Below are 21,593 nucleotides of genomic sequence, written 5' to 3'. Positions count from 1 at the left end.
TTTTTTAAATTTCATTGTCAATTTGTTAAAATTTTTACAAGTCCATTTTTTAAATAATTTTTTATTACTATAATTTATTTGTTAAAGAAAATTAAAAAAATTGTCAAGTGACAGCTAAATTTAATGTCATTAAAGTTAGCAGACGTTCTAGATTTTTTAATTTTTTTTTAATCATTTCATTAAAGCAACAAAATATTTTTAAAAAATTGCACTTGCAGTTTTTGAAGTTTTTTACACGTGCAATTTTTTTTTTACAATCTTTTTTAAAAAAAAAATTTTTTAATTAACAGAAGACTGCTAACTTCGAAGTTAGAAGAAGACACATTTAAATAATACTGATCAGTATTATTTAAATGTGTCTAAAAATCACCAAGTTGAATTATTTAAACTAAATCTATTTTGGCTCTATTTATTATGATTATTATTGTTATTATTCATTAATTATCATGATAATCAGTTATTGTAACAATAAAACTAGAATAAATAAAATTTATAAATAATTTTCATAAACACAAAATTAATACAAGTCTTACTATTATATAATTATTGAAAGACATAAGTAAATACATAAAAGAGCGTCATGCATAATTAAAATAAACATAAATATTTACGCAATCATAATAAACAATAAACATTTACGTGTTAAATATTTACAATTTCGTTTAATTTAACCAAACAAATAATGACATTGATCCAGCTATTGGAAGAAATAGGTAACTTCAACCAAAATCATTTTTGATTTTCATTCAATTTCTTCTTCAGCAACAGAAGATTTTCCCATTTTTGAAAATTATTTTGGTAAAATGAAACAATATATATCTTTCAGTGTTTTAATGTACAATTATTATACGCCCTTATGGTATATCTGTAACGAAAAATATCTCATTACCTTTGTAGTTTTCATAGTATTGATGACCTTCATACTATTTAGGATGCAAAAATAATGAGTTACAGGAAAAGTATTATCCACAATGGTTAACTAATTCTCGATCGATAGTACTTTGTATTATTCTTTTGACCTCAAAGAGAATCCAATAGACCTAATTATAGGGATTAAAGATTATTAATACGGGCTGCGATATCGGACGCTTACATGTGTTTTGTAGAGGAATCAATCATGAAAGTTATTTTTTTATTACGTCTGACAAAAATATGCACTAATTTTTAATAAGTAGAATTAAAAATTATCTCATTGCAATGATTTACTTAAATTGAAATGTATTATTTTCAGTTATCACGTACTGATCGCGAGTTAAGCGCCAAAATAAACACTTTTCTCGAAACAGTGAAATCCCGGTTAAAAGTACGATTTAATCATCCAATAATAAAAAAGAGTGATAATCATTTCTTATGAATATTTTTGAATTCTTGTTAATTTTTAAAGATTTGTACCTACTTTTAATAAATAAATTCTTTTATTACAATCGTTTCAATTAATAGTTATTTATTGAGGTTAAAAATAATTTCATTATATTTCTTTAATCTTTTTTAGAAGATTATACATAAATAAATAAATAGATTAAATTAATTAACTTGACATAAATAAATAAAAATAATCATCAAATGTAAAAAAGTATATAATTGAAATAATTAATATCGTTAAATGTTATTCTTCTTTAAGTTTTTTCACTCTCTCCTTAAAAAATGTGTTAACTTTTTATTAAATTTAATTTAACAGTTCAGTATTATTTTTTTTTTATAGCCGAAAATAATATGACATTAAATTTATCTGTCACTTCACAATTGTTTTGATTTTCTTTAACAAATAAATGATAGCAAAAAAATAATTATTAAAAAAATGGATTTGTAGAAATTTTAATAAATGAAAAATGCAATTTTTTTAAAATAACTTTTTAGAACAAATTTTTTTGTTAAAGAAAATTAAAAAATTGTCAAGTGACAGCTAATTTTAATGTCATGAAAATAATTGGAGTGTGATATTTTATATATCCAAAAATAAACCAAAGCATATTTTTGTATCATTTTTACACTATGTTTATCTTGTAAAGTAAGTATTTTTTCAATAATTTGATAAATAAAATAGAAAATTTTATTTATTCATATATAAACACACGTGTAGAAAATTCGCGCATTCGTTCACATTATTGTCTGTCGATAACTTATCACATTGATGTAGCAGCTATCGATTTACTCGACATATTACACATATATATATATATATATTTTTGGTTTAACATTTTTACCCCACTCTATCATCTACTATCTAGCACACTAAACCATGACACTCGCACACACATGTTGAATTCCAAGATCATCAGTCGTAAATACACGTCAGGTATTGTGATAAATACTGAATAGTATTATTAAAGAGACAGAAAGAGATTAGTTAATTTTTTTTATCACTACAAGTTGCGAGATAAACAGCATTAAATTAATTAAACTGATAGTGTGGTAATGTCAAAAGTTTGAGTCTATATCGAACAATTAAATATTTTGAACAAATCATTAATTCTGTCAACAACATTAGTCACAAGGTATGAAAAGGAATTTGTCGTAAGTTTTAATTTCTCATGGATTTTGCTAACTTGGTACTACCAAAAAGAAAAATATTATTTCGAAGTAAGTGCTCTTGATGATTTCCACAGCCTCCTGTAAGGCGAAGAAGATGGTGTACACAATGTGAGTTCATCGTTTATTTTAGGGTTTAAAGTACGATAACAATTTACTGTACGTCACTTTATTGACTGTATTACGAGTTATGGTATTTTAGTTTTAATTATTTTATATCAATTAGGTTAAGTCAATAGTTAATGATTATGATGAATCATTAATTTTATGATTATGATAATCTATTTTAATATATATATGTATATATATAATATTAAGAGCTATTACAGTAAAGAGCTTGATAAATAAATATATTTATGGTCAATTAGTGACCTTGGTTGATATGGTGCTTGCATCATGTAGTATTCTTAATGGTTTGCGAGTTATGTTAATGAAGAACGAAAACACTTTCACCCTTGAAATCATTATAATTGTATTATTTACATTTCACAGATTCCTCTTAAGGCTCGTGGTTAGATAAAATAATCTTTTGATGTACAAAAGAAAAAACAACATATAAATCACGATGCCGCATGTTACAAGAAAATGGGAATTGTTCCCAGGACGTAATAGATTCTGCTGTGATGGTAGAGTCATGATGGCACCACAGACAGGAGTATTTTACATAACTCTATGCCTGATTGCTGGAACAAGCGCTTTATTTTTTATTTATGAGTAAGAGTTTTATTTTTTTTTTTTTAATTTTATATTTTTAATTGTTTTAACAAACATTTCTAATGTTGTAAACTTTTTGATCCATATAATTGATGATAGCGTGACTAATGAATACACTTTCATCATTTTCAGTTGTCCATACTTAGCGCTCCACATAACTCCAGCGATACCAGTGATAGGTGGATTACTTTTTATGTTCGTAATGTCAGCATTATTACGGACAAGTTTTAGTGACCCTGGTGTGATACCCCGGGCGACACCTGACGAGGCTGCATATATTGAAAAACAAATAGGCACGATTAAAAATTAAACATTTTATTATCTTAATTCCTTTCATCCTTTTATCGTTCAGCGAGAGCAGATAATATTTAACACTTAATTTTTATTTGTTTATATCACATTTGCAGAAGTTCCCAACAATGGTAACTCTCCAACGTATCGACCGCCTCCACGGACCAAAGAAATCCTCGTAAAGGGACAACCAGTTAAATTAAAATATTGTTTTACTTGTAAAATATTTAGACCTCCGAGAGCGTCTCATTGTAGTCTATGTGACAACTGTGTTGGTAAGTTTATGAGACGGATATATATATATATATATATATATATATATATATATATATATATATATATATATATATATATATATATATATATTCCGATGTTATTCAAGGATGATGTAACTTTTATATTATTTTTACATATTTTGATAATAATCAAATTTAATTATTCACAGAGGGATTCGATCATCATTGTCCGTGGGTTGGAAATTGTGTGGGTAGAAGAAATTATAGATATTTTTACGCATTTATCGTATCCTTAGCCTTCCTTTGTGTTTTCATATTTGCTTGTGCAATAACACATCTCATCATGCGTAAGTTTTTACAATAATATTGAATTCAGTAGTTTGTTTGCTCAGCCAAAATTTTACTTACAAAAAATTAAATTTACAGTAACGCGAGATGATAGACCATTTTTAGATGCAATTAAAAATTCACCAGGAAGCGTTGTAGTTGGTGTTGTTTGTTTTTTTTCCATTTGGAGTATTTTAGGTCTAGCTGGGTTTCATACTTATCTTACAAGTAGCAACCAAACAACAAATGAAGACGTAATTTATTGTTTGCAGTTCATATCTTTATCTACCTGACATATTTAATTTTGAGTTAATTAATATATAAATTATTACAGATAAAAGGTTCATTTTCGAGTAAACGAGAACAAGAAAGCTTTAATCCATATAGTCATGGAAATATTTGTGGTAATTGTTTTTACGTACTCTGTGGACCAGCTCCACCAAGTCTTATCGGTATTCATCTGTTTTATATTAATTATAAAAAAAAAAAATTTGTAGCTCTTATTGTTAACATTTTTTTATTTTATTATTTCAGATAGAAGAGGAATAGTAACTCCTGGATATAGAGCTGAACGTGAGCGAACTTGTGATGATTATGTGATCGCCAATAATAAAGCTTATGGCACAGTTAAAGTTATGCAGCCACAAGTAAATTTCACTTTTTAATTAAAATTTTTTTAAATATAGGATAAAAAAGATTTCACCCGTAAAAAAATTCTGATAAATCCACACAGTGTGAATGTAAAGACCCTAAAGGCCCTTATATTCAAGCGGTGTGGATTTATCAGGATTTTTTTACGTATGAATAGACATGTCCATAGGATAAAGAGATGATTGTTGTTTTATTTTTATTTATACAGGCAAATGGACACAGTATTCCTTCTCATGTAGATAATGATATAACTGGTTCAATGAATAATCTTGTCGCTGGTCAACGTTCACCACGGATTGAATCATTAAACGGTGAGTTAACACTTACGAGCCAGTTACCACGTTGCCCTGTTGAATTACCCAAGTATCGTCAGTACACAAACGAAGTATACATTCCAAAATATTCAACGCCGCGACGTTGTGCTCAAGATCGCGTGCAACCTGGTGATGCTTATTCTGCCGAAATAGAACGTCTCAATGCCGAAGTTCAAAAATTTAATTATAAATGTGAGGAAACTCTACAAAGATATCCACAGAGATGTCGTGAAGAGTACCAACGCTGTTCTGAAAATAATTTAATACACAACCAACAACAGTACACTGTTGATCAAAAATACGCGATTGATCTTCAAAAATATCCTCGTGGATACTCGGAAGACTATGTAAGATATGGCGATATTGATAATGATAATGATGATGGTTATAGAAAGTCGATAGACTTACAAAAATTTCCTCAACGTTATTCTGAAGACCCATCACGTTCATATCACTCGCCGCAAACTCTTAAATACAATAATCTTAGATGTAATCAACATGGCTTTAAGTATCCAATTACTAAAAATATTTTACCTAATAGAATATTAGGCTCTGGTAATATTCCTATGATTGGTCAGAGTGCAATCGGTCTAGTAGTTAATAGATTTGATTCAGCGCCTTTAAATTATGATATGGCCTTTATGGATAATAATTCTATTTGTCCAGGGGAAAGTGCTGAGGATAATTTAATGAATCGTCGTTTTATTGTCAGCCCCATCAATGATAATGATTGACAATGATTACTTATAACTCCTCAGCATAATCGTCCTCACGCCCCGCGATTCTTATCGAGAAATCGCATTTTTCATGACACTAATGATATTAGATAAGTAAATAAGCTTAAAAACAGAAAATAAAATACATCTATACGTATACATGATACGTATCAGTATTTCAACAGATTGGAATACTTAATATCTTCCAAGAGGTTAAAAAATTTATGTATTTAAACTAAATATTATAAATATTTTATCAGTAATATCTAGATAGATGAATATACATTCAAATTTTAAAAACTATATCAATCAATAAAACGTGTTTTTTTGTTTATAATTACGACCTATTATCGAGGGCTCAAGTCCGTGACATTTGGTAAGTCCATCATACCACTTGCATTTTCGTGCACAATAAATTAAAAAACAGATTTTTAATTGTTTCTAATCCATTTGTAAAATATTCTTTTTTTTTTTTTTTTTTTGTTACTTGGCATTAACCTAAAATCGAAAGCATTTTTTTACCACTTTTATTTGTTAATTTCATAATCAGTATTTTCCCAGTGAGCACCATTTCCTGATAAGCTTGTTTTGGATTGTGACTAATTCACAAGGACTTTGGTTTGAATTGTTTGGATTTTATAATTTATTTAATTTGTAAATATATTTTGGAAGGATGAGGTATTTTTTTTTTTTACCGATATTTTATATTATTTATAAAAAAAAATGTGAATGGCTTTTTAATTTAATATTTAAAAAGTCGGGATATTCCTAGATTCTCTATAACAGTTTTTAATGTATTAAATTAATCATATATATAGTTTAAAGAGACTAAGTATAAATATTAATCTGTATTTAATATTATTATTTTAGGTAGTACAACAAACAGCGTAAGCCACCTTGTTTCTAATGAAATGCCATTGGCTTCACTGAGTATTCCACCGATAGACATTGATGAGATTGCACCATTACCACCGAAACAAAGTGTAATTATTTCACCTGTATTAGGCACGACGATGCCACAGATGACTGTCACGACACCTTTGTCGGCCTCGCGATTACGATTACTTCAAGACACAACAATGATTGAGTCTGCACTCGACTTAGATTCTTTAGAAGAATCAAGTGTAGGTCGCGGAAGTCAGACGGGTCTTATTAAAATAGGTATTGTTTAATTATTTTTTTATTGTTATGAATTGTAATAAAAATGAAGAAGAAAAAAAAATTTTCTTGAAGGAAAATTGTGCAATCAATGTTTTGCGCTTGATGCGCTACAAGATTACTAAGTTTAGTGTAATTAAAAATTGATGTGACTTAAAAGTGATAAATAATATTAACTTATCGGGCAGCTTGCGTAACCGAAAAAAAAAAAAAAAAAATTTAAATAATAATTTAATTTATAATTTTTATTTTAATAGTTGTAACAACGAAGTTTAATTTTTCAAACCTACGTAATTTTTTTTTAATATTCATAAATTAAGCACATGAAATAGTTTAAAAATTTTCGTAATTCGATAAATATTTGGAGTTTAAAAAACAATCAACTTGAATGAGAGGATAAGATTGAAGTTTATTATACCAGTTATTTTTTAACTGGTTACATAAAGATATTAATGATGGGATAGTGGAATTGATATCAGTTACGTACATTACATAAAATATAGCCACGCACAATCGAAATAGGTTCTTGCTATTGCCTTTCTTCTAATCTTTTTTCTATTTTAATAACTAAGATAAATAAAATTGTTCAAACAATTAATAAAATTAAATAATTATAGTATATATAATTATTAACTGTACAGTGTTATTAAAAAATAAATAAATTTATGTAAATACTAGTAGTCACGAGTAGTGGTTACAGTTCTCATGACAAGAAGCTAGAGTAATGAGCTCAATTAATTATGAGATAAAAAAATGTTTCAAATTATTGTAACATTTTGTTTTTGTATATTATTACATGAATTTAAATATAACTATCGACCACTGCCTTGAATTCGAATAAAATTTTTAGCATTTTAAGATTCTCATGCTTAAAAATACTGTGCTGATGTTTTATCGCGTATAACAAAATCGCGTGTAGATCTCATTTGTATCTTTTTGAAAATATTTACAAATAAATAGTTTATTTGATTGACAAATTAACTATTCTAGACAAAGTGTTATTAATACAATCGCTGCTCTAAAATATTATTAATTGCAGAATGACTTTCCTGTAAATAAGTTGTATATTATAATTATATATAATTTGTATATGATATATATTATACTTGTAGTATTAATAGAAAAATTATTATAATGTAATGTAAGTTAAAAAAATAATACAATAATTTAATTTAATTTCTGGATTTTGACGATTAGTTTTTTTTTTAATTATAAACTATAATAAAATTATAAATACATACAAATAAATAAACATAAAAATATATGTATATTTTAACTTGAAAATAAAAAACACCAAACTTCAAATTTGTTTTTTTTACTATTTACTTAAACTTGTGATATGTAGAAAAAGCTCTTTAAGAGCAATTTTGTCAATAATATTTATATTATCATTTATTTATTTTAATTGTTCCAATACAAAATAAGAGATAGTTATTGTTATTATTATTTTATAAAATTAATAAAAATAATGTATTAAAATGGAAACAACAAGAATTGATAATGCTACAATTAATCCTGATATATATAAAAATAATGAATTATTATCTGAATATTTATTTTGCTCAGTAGGTTCAGTAACTATTTCATTTTGTGAATAAAATTCAGCTGGATTCGCTTGCAATTCAAAATCCTTTTGAACACAACTCTCTTGTACCTCAAGATCTAGAAGTTCTTGAAGTGATATCAAAGCTTCCTGAGGACCTTCACCGGGGAATAAGTAGTCTGATAAAGTTATTCTACTTTTTGGTAAAGCTACAAGTACCCTTCGTGGTGGTTCATGAAGCGTAATATTGTCTTAAAAAATAATATATAATTGTTATAAACAGTGTATAATTATTTTATTATCATAGAAAAGTGTATTAATAAATTATACCTTCTGGCAAACCGTTTTCTTCTTCAATTAAACTGTCGGCATGCATTTCTAATCTACTGGCCATTGATCTCATAATATCATGTTTAATTGCACTTGCAGCTTCACCAAATGTTGATGATTGGTGAACAAAAGTTCTGCTAATTAATTGTCCTTGTAACTTGATTGATGCACAGAAGTTTGTACGCTTTATTTCTAAAGTCTTTGATTTGTTAGGTAACTGTAAGTTCATATAAAAATAAATAAATTTTCATAGATGAAGAAAAAAATTTTTTTGCATTCCTACACGTTTCATACAAAAATACGTTGATTCCCGAAAAAAATTTTTCTGTCATAGAAAATTCGAATTTGAAATTAAATGGAACTTAAAAAATGTATATTTATAAAAATAAAAAAATACTCTTACACTTGGAATGTAAATAATTGCTTGAAGTACTCTATTATTAAAATTAGTGTCATTATTTTTTGATTCTTTCCTATCTTTTTTTTTCTTCTCTCCTAGTATTTCAATAGGATCATCTAACGCCATTGATTCACCTTCCAGGACGACAATTGACGATTCTATTTTAGAGGAAATATCTTTAAGAATATTTTGAAGCTGTTTCTTTAATGATTCTGACTCTTGATCTTTAATAATTGGATACATCTGATCGAAATCTACATGAGTATCTAACTGATACCACTTTGTGATTTTCGATTGAAATTTAACATCAGCATTTTTCAAAGGTCCACTACCGTTAGCTTCAAAAGATTTACATGAGAACCTATATATGATAATATTAACAATTAACGATAATAAACAATAATAATTAACAATTCCTTATACTCCAAAGCCAATAAAAAATTACCTTTTAGTAATGCTATTAAATGCAAGAACAATATTGTCGTATGGATTATTTCCATAAAGATATTGATCAAATTCTAAATTCTGATGTATTGCTGTAACAATTGATCTTAGTCTTTGAGTTGAATCATTATTATTTAAACAATCATCCGGACCAACAATAAAAATTCCGAGAACCCACATACCACCTGGTAACATTCGCGTAACCTAAAAATCAAATCAACTAATTTATACTTCTTCTTATAAATAAAATGATAATTATATCCTCCGCAAGTTTTACATGTTTTGCATGATCTGCGACCCAGCTGCTTGGAACATCTTTAATTGACTTAATAAATTGGACCGGCGATTCTTGATGAAGGCTCGTCGTTGAACCTATCAAAGTTTCTTCAATAACGTCTTTTGATGCTGGTGGAGGGGTACGTGCCAAGTGTATAACATAATCTGTGTTCTCAGTACTCTAAAATAATTATAAAATTCTACGTTATCCTTTGATTAATCACTTAATAACGAATGTATTCAACAGCTGGAATGATAAAATAAATTCAAGTTTAAATAAAATAATAAAATTACAACCTGTCCCAAAATAAGTCCAACTGTGTAAGCGTCTGATTGAGCTAACGATTCTAAATAACTTAATAAACATTCTTCCGCGTATACTATTCGTCCCATTTTGTAAATAATATATATTTTTTTTTTTGTATTTATGTATAAATAATAGGGCTTAGTTACTAATTCTACTCTACACGTTGATTTTGTACGTCGCACGATGTATCAGCTGATGTATTTACCGTTTGACACACGTCGTTGTAAAAAATAATACACCTTCGTTTGTCGAGTTGGCAGACATGCTTACTTAATTGTCAAGAACCGCTGTATTATTGGATTTAAATAAAAAAACATTTGTATGATTATGAAATAAATTCATTAAATAATAATATACAATTACATTATCAAGAATAAATTTATTAGATATTTTGATTATTTTTTCTTTATCATAAAAGTAACATATATTATGAATATGACAACATTGCATATATTTGTAAAAAATAAAACAGTTAAAATCATACAAAAAAATATGATAAATAAAGAAAAATTGATCAATGACTACGATTATGGTTACGGATTATATCTTCAACAAAAGTCGCTGCTTCTGTTTGTTTCATTTGATGTAATAAATTCAAAAGTTTTGGCATCGTTAAATTTCCTTGAACCTACAAATAAATATTTAAATATTTAGAATAAAGACATTAAAAAAAAAAAATTAATGAAAAAAATTTTGTAAATACATACATCAGCATAACTGAGAATAGTTAACGCTGGACTGGCTCCACATGTATCTAATGAAGACCAAAGATAATCGCAGTCTAAATTTTTAGCAAGAGGTTTCCATCCGTCATTTTTATCCAATATATTTCCAAGTTGAGCCATTTGGTCTACATCTAACCATTCAGTTATCGTTTCTTTTTCTTTTTCTGTATCAGAAGCTTCGACTTCTTCTTCTTCTTCCTCTTCTTCTTCGTATTCTTCTTCTTGTGTCTCTTCTTTGACATATTCCATAATTATATTATCGGTTTTATCTCTATTAGCTCTGCTCAATAAATCTTTTATCTGTAAAATTAATTTATAAATTTGATTTACTAAAAAATGTTGATTCTACAAAAATTGAATTAATATGTCCTACCTCATGATTATCATAAGCTAAATCAAAAGATGTTTGGCCGTGCGATGGATCGTCATCTTCAATTTCTTTTTTAATTTTTATTTCACTATTAATAAGATCGATTTCTGGTTCAAGTAAACGCTCTTGACCATCTTGCTCATCTTCGTCGTCTTCAAAGCACGAACGGCCATGACCATTTGGTATATTAGGATTTGCATTATGTTTTATAAGAATTGTACACAATTCTTTTGCTCTAGATCCAATGTTAACAACCGCTGAATGAAGCGCTGTGTTTCCACCTAGGTTCGGCTTATCCACCTCAATATTTGTCTGTAAATTTATATTTATGAATTACATATCTTTATATTTAACATAAATGAATAGTAATTTGATAAAAATTTATTACCTTCTCTAAAAGATAGCGAACAACATCAATATGACCTCCCTCAACGGCGATATGTAAAGCAGTTCGCCCAAATGATCTTTCAGTACTATTAATATCTACTCCAGCCTTAAAAAGCGAAGCAATCACCCGTAAAGAACCATACTCAGCAGCTACTTGAAGTGGAGTCCAACCCGTGTCATCTCTTACATTAAAATCTGCTTTAGCATCTAAAAGTGCATCAACACATTCGTAAGCTTGTGGTCTTTTAGCAGCTTCATGAAGTGGATACGAGCCATGATTATCGCTGGTATTTGGATTTGCTCCAATTGATAATAAGGTACGGACTATGTCTGGTTGATTAAGAATAACAGCATAATGAAGAGGGGTTCTATCAGAAGCATTTTGTACATCAATTAGACATCTAAATTCTGATGAACTGCTTAAAATCTTTAAAATTTGTGTCACAACTTCACGTTTGCCATGTCGAAGGGCAGAATGGAGTGGGGTATCTCCATATGATGTACGTTCGGATAAAATTTTTTTTAAACGTTTTCGAGGATCTTGGTTTTCTTTGCCTTCTTTGAATCCTGCTTTCAATACATTAATTGCAAAATTAGGTCCACCCAAAGTATCTTCATATTTAGGACCATCGGTATTCAGATTTTGATCATAGTCATGGGCATCGTTAATTTCGTTATTTGCTTCTTCTATAAATAAATCATAATCTATATCTTCCATGTACTGCTGAAAATCATCAGAAGGCAATTTTTCAGAAGTTAATTTTTTTAACTCTGCTGACAAATCACTGCGTGTTGGATTATCTGGAGAGATAGCAAAAATATTTTTTTGCATTGTTACGTTCGATAGAATTATATCGCTCAAGTCAGTATTCTCAGAGTAAGACATTCTTGGTCGTTTCCTTGTTATTATGCTATCAGATGGTTTGTAGATGAAATTAACTGGCTCAGAACAATCACCGTCTGTTGGACGTTCCAACTGAATGAATACGTTTCGTGACTTTGTTATTTCTCGGTCTTTATACGGAGGTGTACGAAATACTATAGCATACTGGTGGTGAACATCGAGCTCAGAAAATTTACCATATGCATACCAAATTTCATTATTCTTTTCATCACGTTCAAAAAATTTAACTTTTATATTTTCTACAAAATAATATTTATAGGATTAATAACAGTTTAAATAATTATTTTCCTAATTTAATAACTTACTTTTTCCAACTTTTTCTACAAGTAAAAATACTTCTTCATTACCATCGCAACTACCGGTATGTTTATCAATTCGGCAAATTTTTAATTCTCCAGTCAAGGCACTTTCTAAAAAATAATAAAGAGTTACAATCATGTTTTAATTATCATTAAAAGGTTGTGGAAATTTATGAATTTACTTAGGTTATTAATTGTGTGAGAATAAACGGGTTGAGTAATTGGAGTCATAACACCATGTTCATTTAAAATGAACGCTTGAAAAGATAAAGCAACGCTATTTAAGTCCATCCATTTTGATGCATTGTCAGCATCCATTCTTATTTGAGTTTCTTCTCGAGTACTAAGAGTGGTAATTGTATAATCATATTGTCGATTTCGTTCAAGAGCTTCTGCTTGCATTTTTTTAATCAATTCTTCTTTTATATGCTTCTTAGCAGTATGAATAATTCCCATCCCATGGAATCTAATAAATAAATAAATTTATATTGTAAAATCACGTTTAATTAAATTTTTCATTTAATAAATAACCACTTACGTAGCAGTCCAATCATTTTCTGGGTCGACTGTAAGTTCATATGGACGATCATTTTCAGTATTACCTTCCCTTTTGACAAGGTGGTGAGCATGAGGAATACGTTTTTCTTCATTTTTCGTCACAATTGTACAGCGTATCATTGCAGTTCCATTGAAGTTTTTAGCTACAATACATTTAAGATGAGACTAGTAAAAAATTTATATTTAATAATTTAACTTCTAAAATAAAATAATTGATCAAATTAAATATTTACTTGTACTGTTGGAGCATTTTTTTTCCGTCTTGTTGAAGAATTAGCACTAGCTAGACTACCATGCGTACCCAACATTTCAGATTTATATCTGAATCTGAATTTTTCAATAGGTTGGTCAATTATTACCAGTTTTGGAATACCTATCTCCATTGCTGTAATTATTAAGAAATTTATACAATATTTATATGTTCATCTTGTAATGATTCAAAATAATTCAATTTTTACCCATAGTGTTGTCAAAAAAAAGAACTATCATTTATATTAAAATTTTCATCGTCCCTCAAAGGAGAAAGAGCAGACACAGGCGATTCCACGTTTTCCACTGATGAAGATCCTGTTGAGTTTGGATAGTGACTGTTTACTGTATCCATCACAGTATCTGCAAATGAAAAAATATAGATGTTTAACCTCACCTAAGAGTGATTTTCAGCTAACAATTTTTTATCATTAAAATAATAATACTGAAGTTAGCCGTCAGCTGTTGATTTAAAAAAATTTTTTAATAAATCAATTACAATAAAAAAATGCTTTTAAAAATTTTCACTTCTAATTTTTAATAATTTTCACACGTGGAACTTTTTAATTTAATCTTTTTTATAATAATTTTATTGCTATAAAATTCTAAAAAAATTTTTAACATCTGTCAACTTCAGTGTCATTTAAAATAATGTAATTAAAAAGTCAGTTAGATTAAAATTAAACTACGCACCAATTTAAAATAAGGAAGAATTCATGGTCTAATGAGTTGCTTATCGGACGTTATTTTTAAATGATGTGTTTACATAGAAAACGTGAGAGAGGAGAATAAGATAGGATATTAAAAATTTTATTTCAAAATATTTACCCGGACTAAATTGATAATAATTTGATGAATCCATCAAGATTGTCTGCTGTAAATGCTCGAAATTTTTATAAGTCACAGGCATATTTTACTAATTTCATGCAACAAAAATTATAATAAAGTCCTGTTGTGAATGTTGATATTTGTAGGTTTCGAAACTTGGAATTTTCAATGAAACTTATAGCAGTAAAAATTATAATCAATAACTGACAGTCCTAATAACTAAAAGAAACTGCTGAATAACTCACCACACTCTTGAATGTTTAAGTTATCAGTGATACGTCATAAAAAACCTCGATTACAAATTGCAAGTTCTTCTCCAATACTATGCGATACTTAGCCTCACATACATATGACAACAAACTATACCAGCCAATCGAATTGTATACTTTCACTTTGTTGTTAGTGTCAGTCACTGCTGTTTTAAGAGTGGGATTTAAGAGGAAAAATAATAATGCATCGGGACTTCCCTGATTTACTGGATAAAATATAGTGAGTATGCTTGCATCTATAAAAAATATATATACATACAAATACATCTATTATATGAGCACATTCATTCAATTCAATACTAAATTTAATTTTTGTACGTCTCAAAGAAATTACTTGGCTATGATAAGATAAAAAATCTAAAATTAGGTCATTTAAAATTTTTTTTTTTTTTTTTTTTTATCGTAAAAAATGACACTGAAGTTGACGGACATTAAAAATTATTTTAAAATTTTATAATAATTAAATTATTATAAAAAAAATTTAATCAAAAAATTTTTTTATTGTAATTGATTTGTTAAAAAAATTTTTAAAATTAACAGCTGACGGCTAACTTCAGTATCATCGTAAAAATTGTTTTAAATTATTAATAATTAAAATCAAATAGAAAAAAAATTTTTTTTGTATTAATAAAATTTATAAAAAATTGTAGAATTATAAGGAGATCAATATAATTGACATTAACAATTACATGATTGTAAAATAATCTTATGTGTATAGAAGTTTATTAGTTAATGAATTATACTCTTGATTGTCTAGGTCGTCGAGCTGCAAGAGGAGATGACGGTGTTGGTGATAAATTTACCGTGTCACTTATTGATGTGAAATTTGATTTTTTTATAACCGAAAATCGTCTCCACCATACTGCAATTGCAAAAAATATTCCGCAAATGGCAATCGTAACTTTGAGAGAAGAAAAAAATACAGAGTGTAAATTAGTTTTTAGTTACAAATAATTGAAGAAATGAGTAGGGTGTATGTTTCTAAAATTGACATGTACCAAGTCATTCATCTTAGATTTTTTTTTATCAAATAATAACTACTTCAAATAGAGTAATATTATTTTTTAATAAAAATCATAAAAATTCCAACGAAATATAAGGTATCCAAGTTAAAAAATCAGATACAATATATTGTATGAAAGCATCAACTTTTGGAGCATTCGCCCTACTTAATTTTTAATCAAAAGTATACTGTAGAAAGTTGACAAAAATGCAGACTGAAAATCTGATTCATTTAATACTTTTGATTTAGGCTGCTTAATACTCCGGAAAGGAATAAAATGGTCCTGGACTTTTATTTCCTCCCTTTTGTTATTTATTCGCGAATTATATTGTGGTTCTAAAATTTTCGACGAAAATATATTGTTGTCAGATTTCCAAAGTGGCAAATGTTGATCTGATAAAAATTACAATGTATTATTATTTATTTGTCAGAAGAAATATTTTTTTACTAACCATTGACGTCATTGGATAGCTTAAATTTAATTTTAATCATTCCAGGGTCGATTGTTTTATTTTTATTAGTTTCTAAGTTCCAGAAATCAACATACTTCATTCGGTTTTCAATTCTCGGTGCTGGGTTATCAATATTTTCCCCAAAAATGTAATCCATGAATGAAGGCCGTGGATGAAAAGCTTCTCTTGGTTTAATGATGGGAGTTTCATCATTAGGATCTCCGAAAAACCCAAGATCATCGATAATGATAAAACTACTTTTAGTAGTCGCATAATTATTTTCTGATACCGGTAACAGTGGTTTTTTCTGAAAGATTTTCATGAAAGAATCGCCTGTAAGTGGTTGATTTAATTCGAAAGCTGTAGATTTATTGGGAGATTTCGTCAAAATTTTCAGGTGATCTACAAAACTATTTGGAGTGGTATAATTCGCTTTCAATAGTTCTGAAGTTTTATTAATTGAAAAATTTAATGAATGATCTTTATTGCATGATTGATTATCCAAACTTTCAGTCGCATTACAACCTGTGTGACTTTCATTGTAGAATTTCGGCGTTATCAGACCTATAAAATATTATTACATGAAAAAATTTATAATTTTTCACATTGAACTTTAAATAATTGTTATTTTAAGCGCTTCATTTACCAGAATTATTTGTTGTATGATTAGCTACAAAATTGATAGTATTATTTGCATTATAATATGTATTTTTAGCATTATTTGTTTGGGAAATGTTATCAGGAGGCGAATGTGTTGACAAGACATTCAGATTATCATTTATGCTGATTATTCGATGAATAAGATTAGCGAAGACTTGCTGTGAATCATTGATTGATGGTGGTGAGACACTTCTATTTCTTTTCCAATTCATTGGTAACACAAACGATAAATTATTTTTTTTAGATGATAATGAAGTTATATGATGCTTCCTTAGATTTTCTAAAGATTTGCGGTGTCTTTTGTTGTGATGTATATGTTTTCTCCAATGATATAGTAATGATGAGCTATTACCTATCTCAGCTGAAATTTTATAATTACAGTCGTGTTATTACATCTATTAAAAATCAATATAGAAATACATACATGGTTTTGACAGTGATGCATTACTAGTTGGTAATTTAATCCCAGGGTTTAGCTTCATAATGTTAAGAGAAATTTTCTTGGTTGTAAATTTCACGTCAGGTATATTTCTTGAAGTAATATTTATTTCAGTTGAATTAGATAACACTCCCAAAAGTTTAGCTAATTATTAATAAATAATCGTTTAATTGAAGTTGTGAATAATATTTATATAAAAAGGATTTCTTACAAAGAAAAATGAAAAGATGCCAATAGATAATTTCCATGATAAACAATTTTTAGCGTCTTTAGAAATTAAAATTCATTGATAATTAATTTCAATATAAATTAATGAACCGATAAAGATAATGATTTTTATTGTTATTCAATAAAATTGATGAATAATTATTCGTAAAATAAAATCTGTTATAAAAAATTAATGACTTTTTTTGTTATAAATTAACAAACGAATGATTACATTTATAATATTTTATGTGCATATATATTTTTTCGAAGTTCAGTTGTCAAAAATCCAACGTTACACTTCAAACAATTGAATTTAATTTGGTAAATATTATTCATACAATTATATCTTCACTTGATATCTGTGTTCTTGATGAAAATTATATAAATCATAGCTATTTACAATTGATAAAAATAAAAAAAATATGTATTACAGGCGACAGATAAATGATGTAAACAAGTCACACACTGGCATACATATTATATGTAATCATAAATGATAGAAGGGGAAAAGAAGATAGCTGTAAAGAATCAAAAGTAGTTTCATATTCAGTTCAATACTCGTTCAGCTTGCATTGAATTTTAGTTAAAAAGTTAACTTTTCTACAGAATGGCTAAGAACGAAAAAATTGGAGTAATTGGAAGGTACGTGTGTTTAATATTTCTTGAATAATTATCACAAAAGATAATATCAAATGAATAATTCGAATAGCACATGCTAAAAATTCAACTATAATTTTTTTGTTATTATTATTCATTTTAGTGGGCTGATAGGTCGCAGTTGGGCGATGTTGTTTGCTAGTGTCGGATATCAAGTGACTATTTATGATATTCTTCAGGAACAAATTAGTAATGCACTTACAGACATTGATCAGCAACTGAAAAAACTTGAATCTGAGGGATTACTTCGTGGCAATCTGACTGCAAAACAGCAGTTCGAGTTGATAAAAGGTATTCTTATTTACAGTTAATAAACAAAATACTTTGTCATGTAAATAATATTTTTAATGATAAAATAGGTTCATCAAGTCTGCCTGAAATCGTTAAAGGAGCTAAACTCATTCAAGAATGTATTCCAGAGAAGTTAGATTTAAAAAAAAAATTGTATAGAGAATTGGACAAGCTTGTAGATGATAAAACAATTTTATCTTCATCTACTTCTACATTTAAGCCATCGTTGTTCAGCGAAAATCTTAAACATCGTGCTCAAGTTATTGTATCACATCCTGTAAGTTTAAAAAAAAATCTTTATCTGTATTGATATTATTGAAGCTATCTGTTTTGTTATTGAAAAAAAAAAAAAATTATTGATATTAATGTTTAAGGCGCAATAACATTATCAACTGACGAAAAAAAAAATGAAAAATTTAATTATATAAAAATCTACTTGAGTTGTTTATGAGTCTGTGTATTAGTATGAAAAATTTTAATTAACAGGTGAATCCACCGTATTATGTGCCACTTGTTGAGATAGTACCGAGTCCATGGACTCGTTCTGATATTCCTGAAAAAACTAAAGCAATTATGACTGAAATAGGTCAATCACCAGTTGTATTTACCCGAGAAGTTGATGGATTTGCGTTGAATAGAATACAGTACGTAATATCGTTGTTATTAGTACTTTTTTAAAATTATTATTACTGTGATTTTTTTTTTTTTTTTTTTAATTAGATATGCTATTCTGAATGAAGCGTGGAGACTAGTGACCGACGGTGTCATTAGTGTCAAGGACATTGATATAGTTATGAGCGAAGGCTTAGGAATGCGTTATGCATTTCTTGGTGCATTTGAAGCAGCTCATCTCAATGCGGAAGGTAATACTCTTTTTTTAAATGATTAAAGCTTATTTGAATTCTTACTATACAATTGAAAATGATTAAAATTAAATAAAATATCATTTTAGGGATGAAAAAGTACTGTGAAACTTATAACAAATCAATTTATGATGTGAGTCAAACATTCGGGCCAACACCGAAATTTGTCGGAGCTGCTGCTGAAAATATTTCAAAACAGTTGGAAGAGATTTGTCCACTTGATAAATTACAAGAACGCCGAGTATGGAGAGATTTAGCTCTTACGAAACTATCAATTTTAAAAAAAGAACTTGAGAAGATCAAGTAAATAGTCATTTTTGAGACAATATTTTTACATTATGTTTGTAAAAATAATATTTTAAATATGTCACTCTAATAAATAAATATGTCACTTGGGAAACTAATCGTGGGAATAAATTAAAATATTTGGGTTAAATTACTGTTTTAATTTAAAAAAGGAACTGTAGTATAAGGTAAATCATGAGAAAATTTATTTTTTGATAATTTCACGGAATTATTTATTAAATTTAATACCGAAAAATTATCGTTTTCCACCGACACGTGGAGCACTTTTTTGTGTCACCTTAGCGGCCTTGTCCTTCTTGGTTGGCTTGGGCTTGGGTGGTGCGGTTGCTTTCTTTGCTGCTTTGGCAGCTTTCTTCTGTTCTTTAGCGGCTCTGTAAATGAAAATTATTTTGATTAATATAGGCCCTAAAATGAGTTGTAAGAAATAAAGTAGTCAATAGAAAAAATTGTATGAGCCCGCAAAGCCAAACAGTGTTAAAAAGTATTACAATTCTGGGTGAAGCAGCTCTTATGTTTCTTTTGCTCTAAGACATTCTGAAATCTAACACAAAATGATAGATTGTGTTCGAGGAACAGATGTCTAATAAAGATTTGGAGTATTGATAATTATTTTTATTGTTGTTTAAGTATACTAACTTTACTGCTTGCTCTCGCTGCGCTTTACGGATTTCAGGTTTCATATTTCTCTTGGCCAGAATGTCGGACAAGGACGCGCCTACAATTGCACGATTGAACTTTTGAGTTCTTCGTGTTCTCCTCTTAGTCTGTTCTTCTTCTTGACCCTTCTTATGCTTGCGTCTGGTAAATAAAGAACAATCATTAGATAATTAATACTTCAATCGAATACAAAACTTTTTTTTATTTCTTTTATCAAGATCAAATGTTTCAGAGTATGATAAAAAAAATCACCATTCAATAAATGTTACTACGTAGTGGAACTTGTTAATAGCAATGTAAGAATGACGTTTATTGACATCAATAACAAAGTGAGGCTGAAGTTAGCAGACACTTGAAAATTTTTTGATTTTTCTTGAAAAATTAATTAGGCATAGAAAATTATTTACAAATATGTCATTTATAATTTTTCAGAGCTTTTAAAGATGAAATTTATAAATAAAATTTTTTTGCTATAATTTATTTATTAAAAAAATTATAAAAATCATCAGATGTCTTTCAACTTCAATGTCATATGACAAAACATAATTAAATTCAATTACCTGTATAACACCGTCCATGTAACCTTTCTGGGATTACGTTTCATCAGGTGAGCAGACTCACATTTTGAGTTGAGGAAAGTAAAAGTCTAGCAACAAAAAACATTAAAAAATTTTAGGTTAAGTCTGACATTCACATTGTGATGATTATCGTAAACAATTACAATCAGAGTTGATTGAAGTGTTTAAAATACGGTCAAAAATTTTTTTACAAAATTATTGAACTAGAAAAAAAAACATATGCTAATTATATTAATCAATACCTTTCCATCAACTTTAACCATAGTTTTGCCATGGCCTGGGTAAATTTTGTACCCACTGTAAGCGCACAGTCCGATCCTGGAAAGATTATAAAAAAATAGCCATTATTAATTACGTTCATACTTGAAATAATTTATTTTTAATTATTTTGAGACGATTGATTCATTATTTATGGATTTTAAGTATAAAAATCAAACTTACTTCATTGTGTAGTGATATTTTACACGCAAGTATCGTTAGGTGCGCTAATGAAATGAACGAATCGAGTGTTGAGAACCATTGGAAAATCTTTAGTGACGACGTCTAGCGGCTCAAGCTTGAAGTATAATCGACAAGGTAATAGTAATTATGTGACATATCGACAGAGCTAGAAATTTCTAGTAACTCTCTCTCTTTGGAGGTGAGCTCACCAGCT

General features: G+C 28.0%; 6 protein-coding genes across 9 annotated transcripts; 2 read left to right on the top strand and 4 right to left on the bottom strand.

Moving 5' to 3' along the window:
• Nucleotides 1–2,280: 2,280 nt before the first annotated feature.
• Nucleotides 2,281–7,255, top strand: App (Palmitoyltransferase app). Of its 4 annotated transcripts, none has more exons than XM_074247392.1 (10): nt 2,281–2,495; nt 2,607–2,640; nt 3,022–3,243; nt 3,376–3,536; nt 3,651–3,809; nt 3,980–4,117; nt 4,197–4,351; nt 4,432–4,549; nt 4,632–4,744; nt 4,957–6,151. In XM_074247392.1, the coding sequence occupies exons 3-10, from the start codon at nt 3,095–3,097 to the stop codon at nt 5,794–5,796; spliced, it is 1,833 nt and encodes a 610-aa protein (XP_074103493.1). In that variant the 5' UTR covers nt 2,281–2,495; nt 2,607–2,640; nt 3,022–3,094; the 3' UTR covers nt 5,797–6,151. The 4 variants fall into 4 exon arrangements, with proteins under 4 accessions (XP_074103493.1, XP_074103494.1, XP_074103495.1 ...); XM_074247393.1 differs by having other exon boundaries at nt 2,281–2,514; XM_074247395.1 differs by adding an exon at nt 6,649–7,255 and having other exon boundaries at nt 2,290–2,640; nt 4,957–5,059.
• A 1,055-nt stretch (nt 7,256–8,310) lies between these two features.
• On the bottom strand, nt 8,311–10,444 carry LOC141530350 (protein odr-4 homolog). Its single transcript, XM_074247401.1, has 6 exons — nt 10,227–10,444; nt 9,931–10,110; nt 9,655–9,857; nt 9,213–9,570; nt 8,810–9,026; nt 8,311–8,730 (listed from the first exon to the last, which is right to left on the bottom strand). The coding sequence occupies exons 1-6, from the start codon at nt 10,320–10,322 to the stop codon at nt 8,393–8,395; spliced, it is 1,392 nt and encodes a 463-aa protein (XP_074103502.1). The 5' UTR covers nt 10,323–10,444; the 3' UTR covers nt 8,311–8,392.
• A 151-nt stretch (nt 10,445–10,595) lies between these two features.
• On the bottom strand, nt 10,596–13,862 carry Rel (nuclear factor NF-kappa-B family member relish). Its single transcript, XM_074247386.1, has 8 exons — nt 13,713–13,862; nt 13,460–13,644; nt 13,104–13,387; nt 12,928–13,032; nt 11,720–12,861; nt 11,335–11,643; nt 10,944–11,261; nt 10,596–10,864 (listed from the first exon to the last, which is right to left on the bottom strand). Exons 1-8 carry the CDS (start codon nt 13,860–13,862, stop codon nt 10,751–10,753), a joined length of 2,607 nt encoding a protein of 868 aa, XP_074103487.1. The 3' UTR covers nt 10,596–10,750.
• A 1,700-nt stretch (nt 13,863–15,562) lies between these two features.
• On the bottom strand, nt 15,563–17,633 carry LOC141530366 (uncharacterized). Its single transcript, XM_074247426.1, has 5 exons — nt 17,365–17,633; nt 16,927–17,301; nt 16,281–16,844; nt 16,018–16,221; nt 15,563–15,726 (listed from the first exon to the last, which is right to left on the bottom strand). The coding sequence occupies exons 1-5, from the start codon at nt 17,420–17,422 to the stop codon at nt 15,563–15,565; spliced, it is 1,365 nt and encodes a 454-aa protein (XP_074103527.1). The 5' UTR covers nt 17,423–17,633.
• A 435-nt stretch (nt 17,634–18,068) lies between these two features.
• Nucleotides 18,069–19,833, top strand: Had1 (beta Hydroxy acid dehydrogenase 1). The gene is made up of 6 exons (XM_074247408.1): nt 18,069–18,228; nt 18,347–18,534; nt 18,603–18,811; nt 19,021–19,178; nt 19,255–19,397; nt 19,487–19,833. Exons 1-6 carry the CDS (start codon nt 18,194–18,196, stop codon nt 19,702–19,704), a joined length of 951 nt encoding a protein of 316 aa, XP_074103509.1. The 5' UTR covers nt 18,069–18,193; the 3' UTR covers nt 19,705–19,833.
• A 33-nt stretch (nt 19,834–19,866) lies between these two features.
• On the bottom strand, nt 19,867–21,461 carry Rpl24 (ribosomal protein L24). Its single transcript, XM_074247421.1, has 5 exons — nt 21,380–21,461; nt 21,181–21,256; nt 20,921–21,006; nt 20,340–20,501; nt 19,867–20,074 (listed from the first exon to the last, which is right to left on the bottom strand). Exons 1-5 carry the CDS (start codon nt 21,382–21,384, stop codon nt 19,939–19,941), a joined length of 465 nt encoding a protein of 154 aa, XP_074103522.1. The 5' UTR covers nt 21,385–21,461; the 3' UTR covers nt 19,867–19,938.
• Between the last annotated feature and the right edge of the window lie 132 nt (nt 21,462–21,593).

The sequence above is a fragment of the Cotesia typhae genome, unplaced genomic scaffold (assembly GCF_013202065.1).
Source record: "Cotesia typhae breed Kobodo isofemale line unplaced genomic scaffold, CoteBio_Ctyphae contig_5, whole genome shotgun sequence".
In the NCBI taxonomy this organism is placed as follows: Eukaryota; Metazoa; Arthropoda; class Insecta; order Hymenoptera; family Braconidae; genus Cotesia; species Cotesia typhae.
This window is presented reverse-complemented; position numbering and strand designations above follow the sequence as displayed.

What these genes read in the sequence shown, in the direction of transcription:
- App (XM_074247394.1), top strand. Translation starts at nt 3,095, where the DNA reads ATGCCGCATGTTACAAGAAAATGGGAATTGTTCCCAGGACGTAATAGA. An exon ending in GCTTTATTTTTTATTTATGA is followed by an intron (nt 3,244 to 3,375) that starts GTAAGAGTTTTA and finishes CATCATTTTCAG; the next exon opens with TTGTCCATACTTAGCGCTCC. An exon ending in ACCAAACAACAAATGAAGAC is followed by an intron (nt 4,352 to 4,431) that starts GTAATTTATTGT and finishes AAATTATTACAG; the next exon opens with ATAAAAGGTTCATTTTCGAG.
- LOC141530366 (XM_074247426.1), bottom strand. Translation starts at nt 17,422, where the DNA reads ATGAAGCTAAACCCTGGGATTAAATTACCAACTAGTAATGCATCACTG. An exon ending in TGCATCACTGTCAAAACCAT is followed by an intron (nt 17,302 to 17,364) that starts GTATGTATTTCT and finishes ATAAAATTTCAG; the next exon opens with CTGAGATAGGTAATAGCTCA. An exon ending in ATTTTTGTCAACTTTCTACA is followed by an intron (nt 15,727 to 16,017) that starts GTATACTTTTGA and finishes CTTCTCTCAAAG; the next exon opens with TTACGATTGCCATTTGCGGA.
- Rel (XM_074247386.1), bottom strand. Translation starts at nt 13,862, where the DNA reads ATGGAGATAGGTATTCCAAAACTGGTAATAATTGACCAACCTATTGAA. An exon ending in GAAAATGATTGGACTGCTAC is followed by an intron (nt 13,388 to 13,459) that starts GTAAGTGGTTAT and finishes TTTATTTATTAG; the next exon opens with ATTCCATGGGATGGGAATTA. An exon ending in TTCGCTATCTTTTAGAGAAG is followed by an intron (nt 11,644 to 11,719) that starts GTAATAAATTTT and finishes ATAAATTTACAG; the next exon opens with ACAAATATTGAGGTGGATAA.
- Had1 (XM_074247408.1), top strand. Translation starts at nt 18,194, where the DNA reads ATGGCTAAGAACGAAAAAATTGGAGTAATTGGAAG. An exon ending in GCAGTTCGAGTTGATAAAAG is followed by an intron (nt 18,535 to 18,602) that starts GTATTCTTATTT and finishes ATGATAAAATAG; the next exon opens with GTTCATCAAGTCTGCCTGAA. An exon ending in TTTGCGTTGAATAGAATACA is followed by an intron (nt 19,179 to 19,254) that starts GTACGTAATATC and finishes TTTTTTAATTAG; the next exon opens with ATATGCTATTCTGAATGAAG.
- LOC141530350 (XM_074247401.1), bottom strand. Translation starts at nt 10,322, where the DNA reads ATGGGACGAATAGTATACGCGGAAGAATGTTTATTAAGTTATTTAGAA. An exon ending in TTGGACTTATTTTGGGACAG is followed by an intron (nt 10,111 to 10,226) that starts GTTGTAATTTTA and finishes TAATTATTTTAG; the next exon opens with AGTACTGAGAACACAGATTA. An exon ending in TCGCAGATCATGCAAAACAT is followed by an intron (nt 9,858 to 9,930) that starts GTAAAACTTGCG and finishes TTTGATTTTTAG; the next exon opens with GTTACGCGAATGTTACCAGG.
- Rpl24 (XM_074247421.1), bottom strand. An exon ending in ACATGGACGGTGTTATACAG is followed by an intron (nt 20,502 to 20,920) that starts GTAATTGAATTT and finishes TTTATTTACCAG; the next exon opens with ACGCAAGCATAAGAAGGGTC. An exon ending in CAGCGAGAGCAAGCAGTAAA is followed by an intron (nt 20,075 to 20,339) that starts GTTAGTATACTT and finishes TTTCATTTACAG; the next exon opens with AGCCGCTAAAGAACAGAAGA.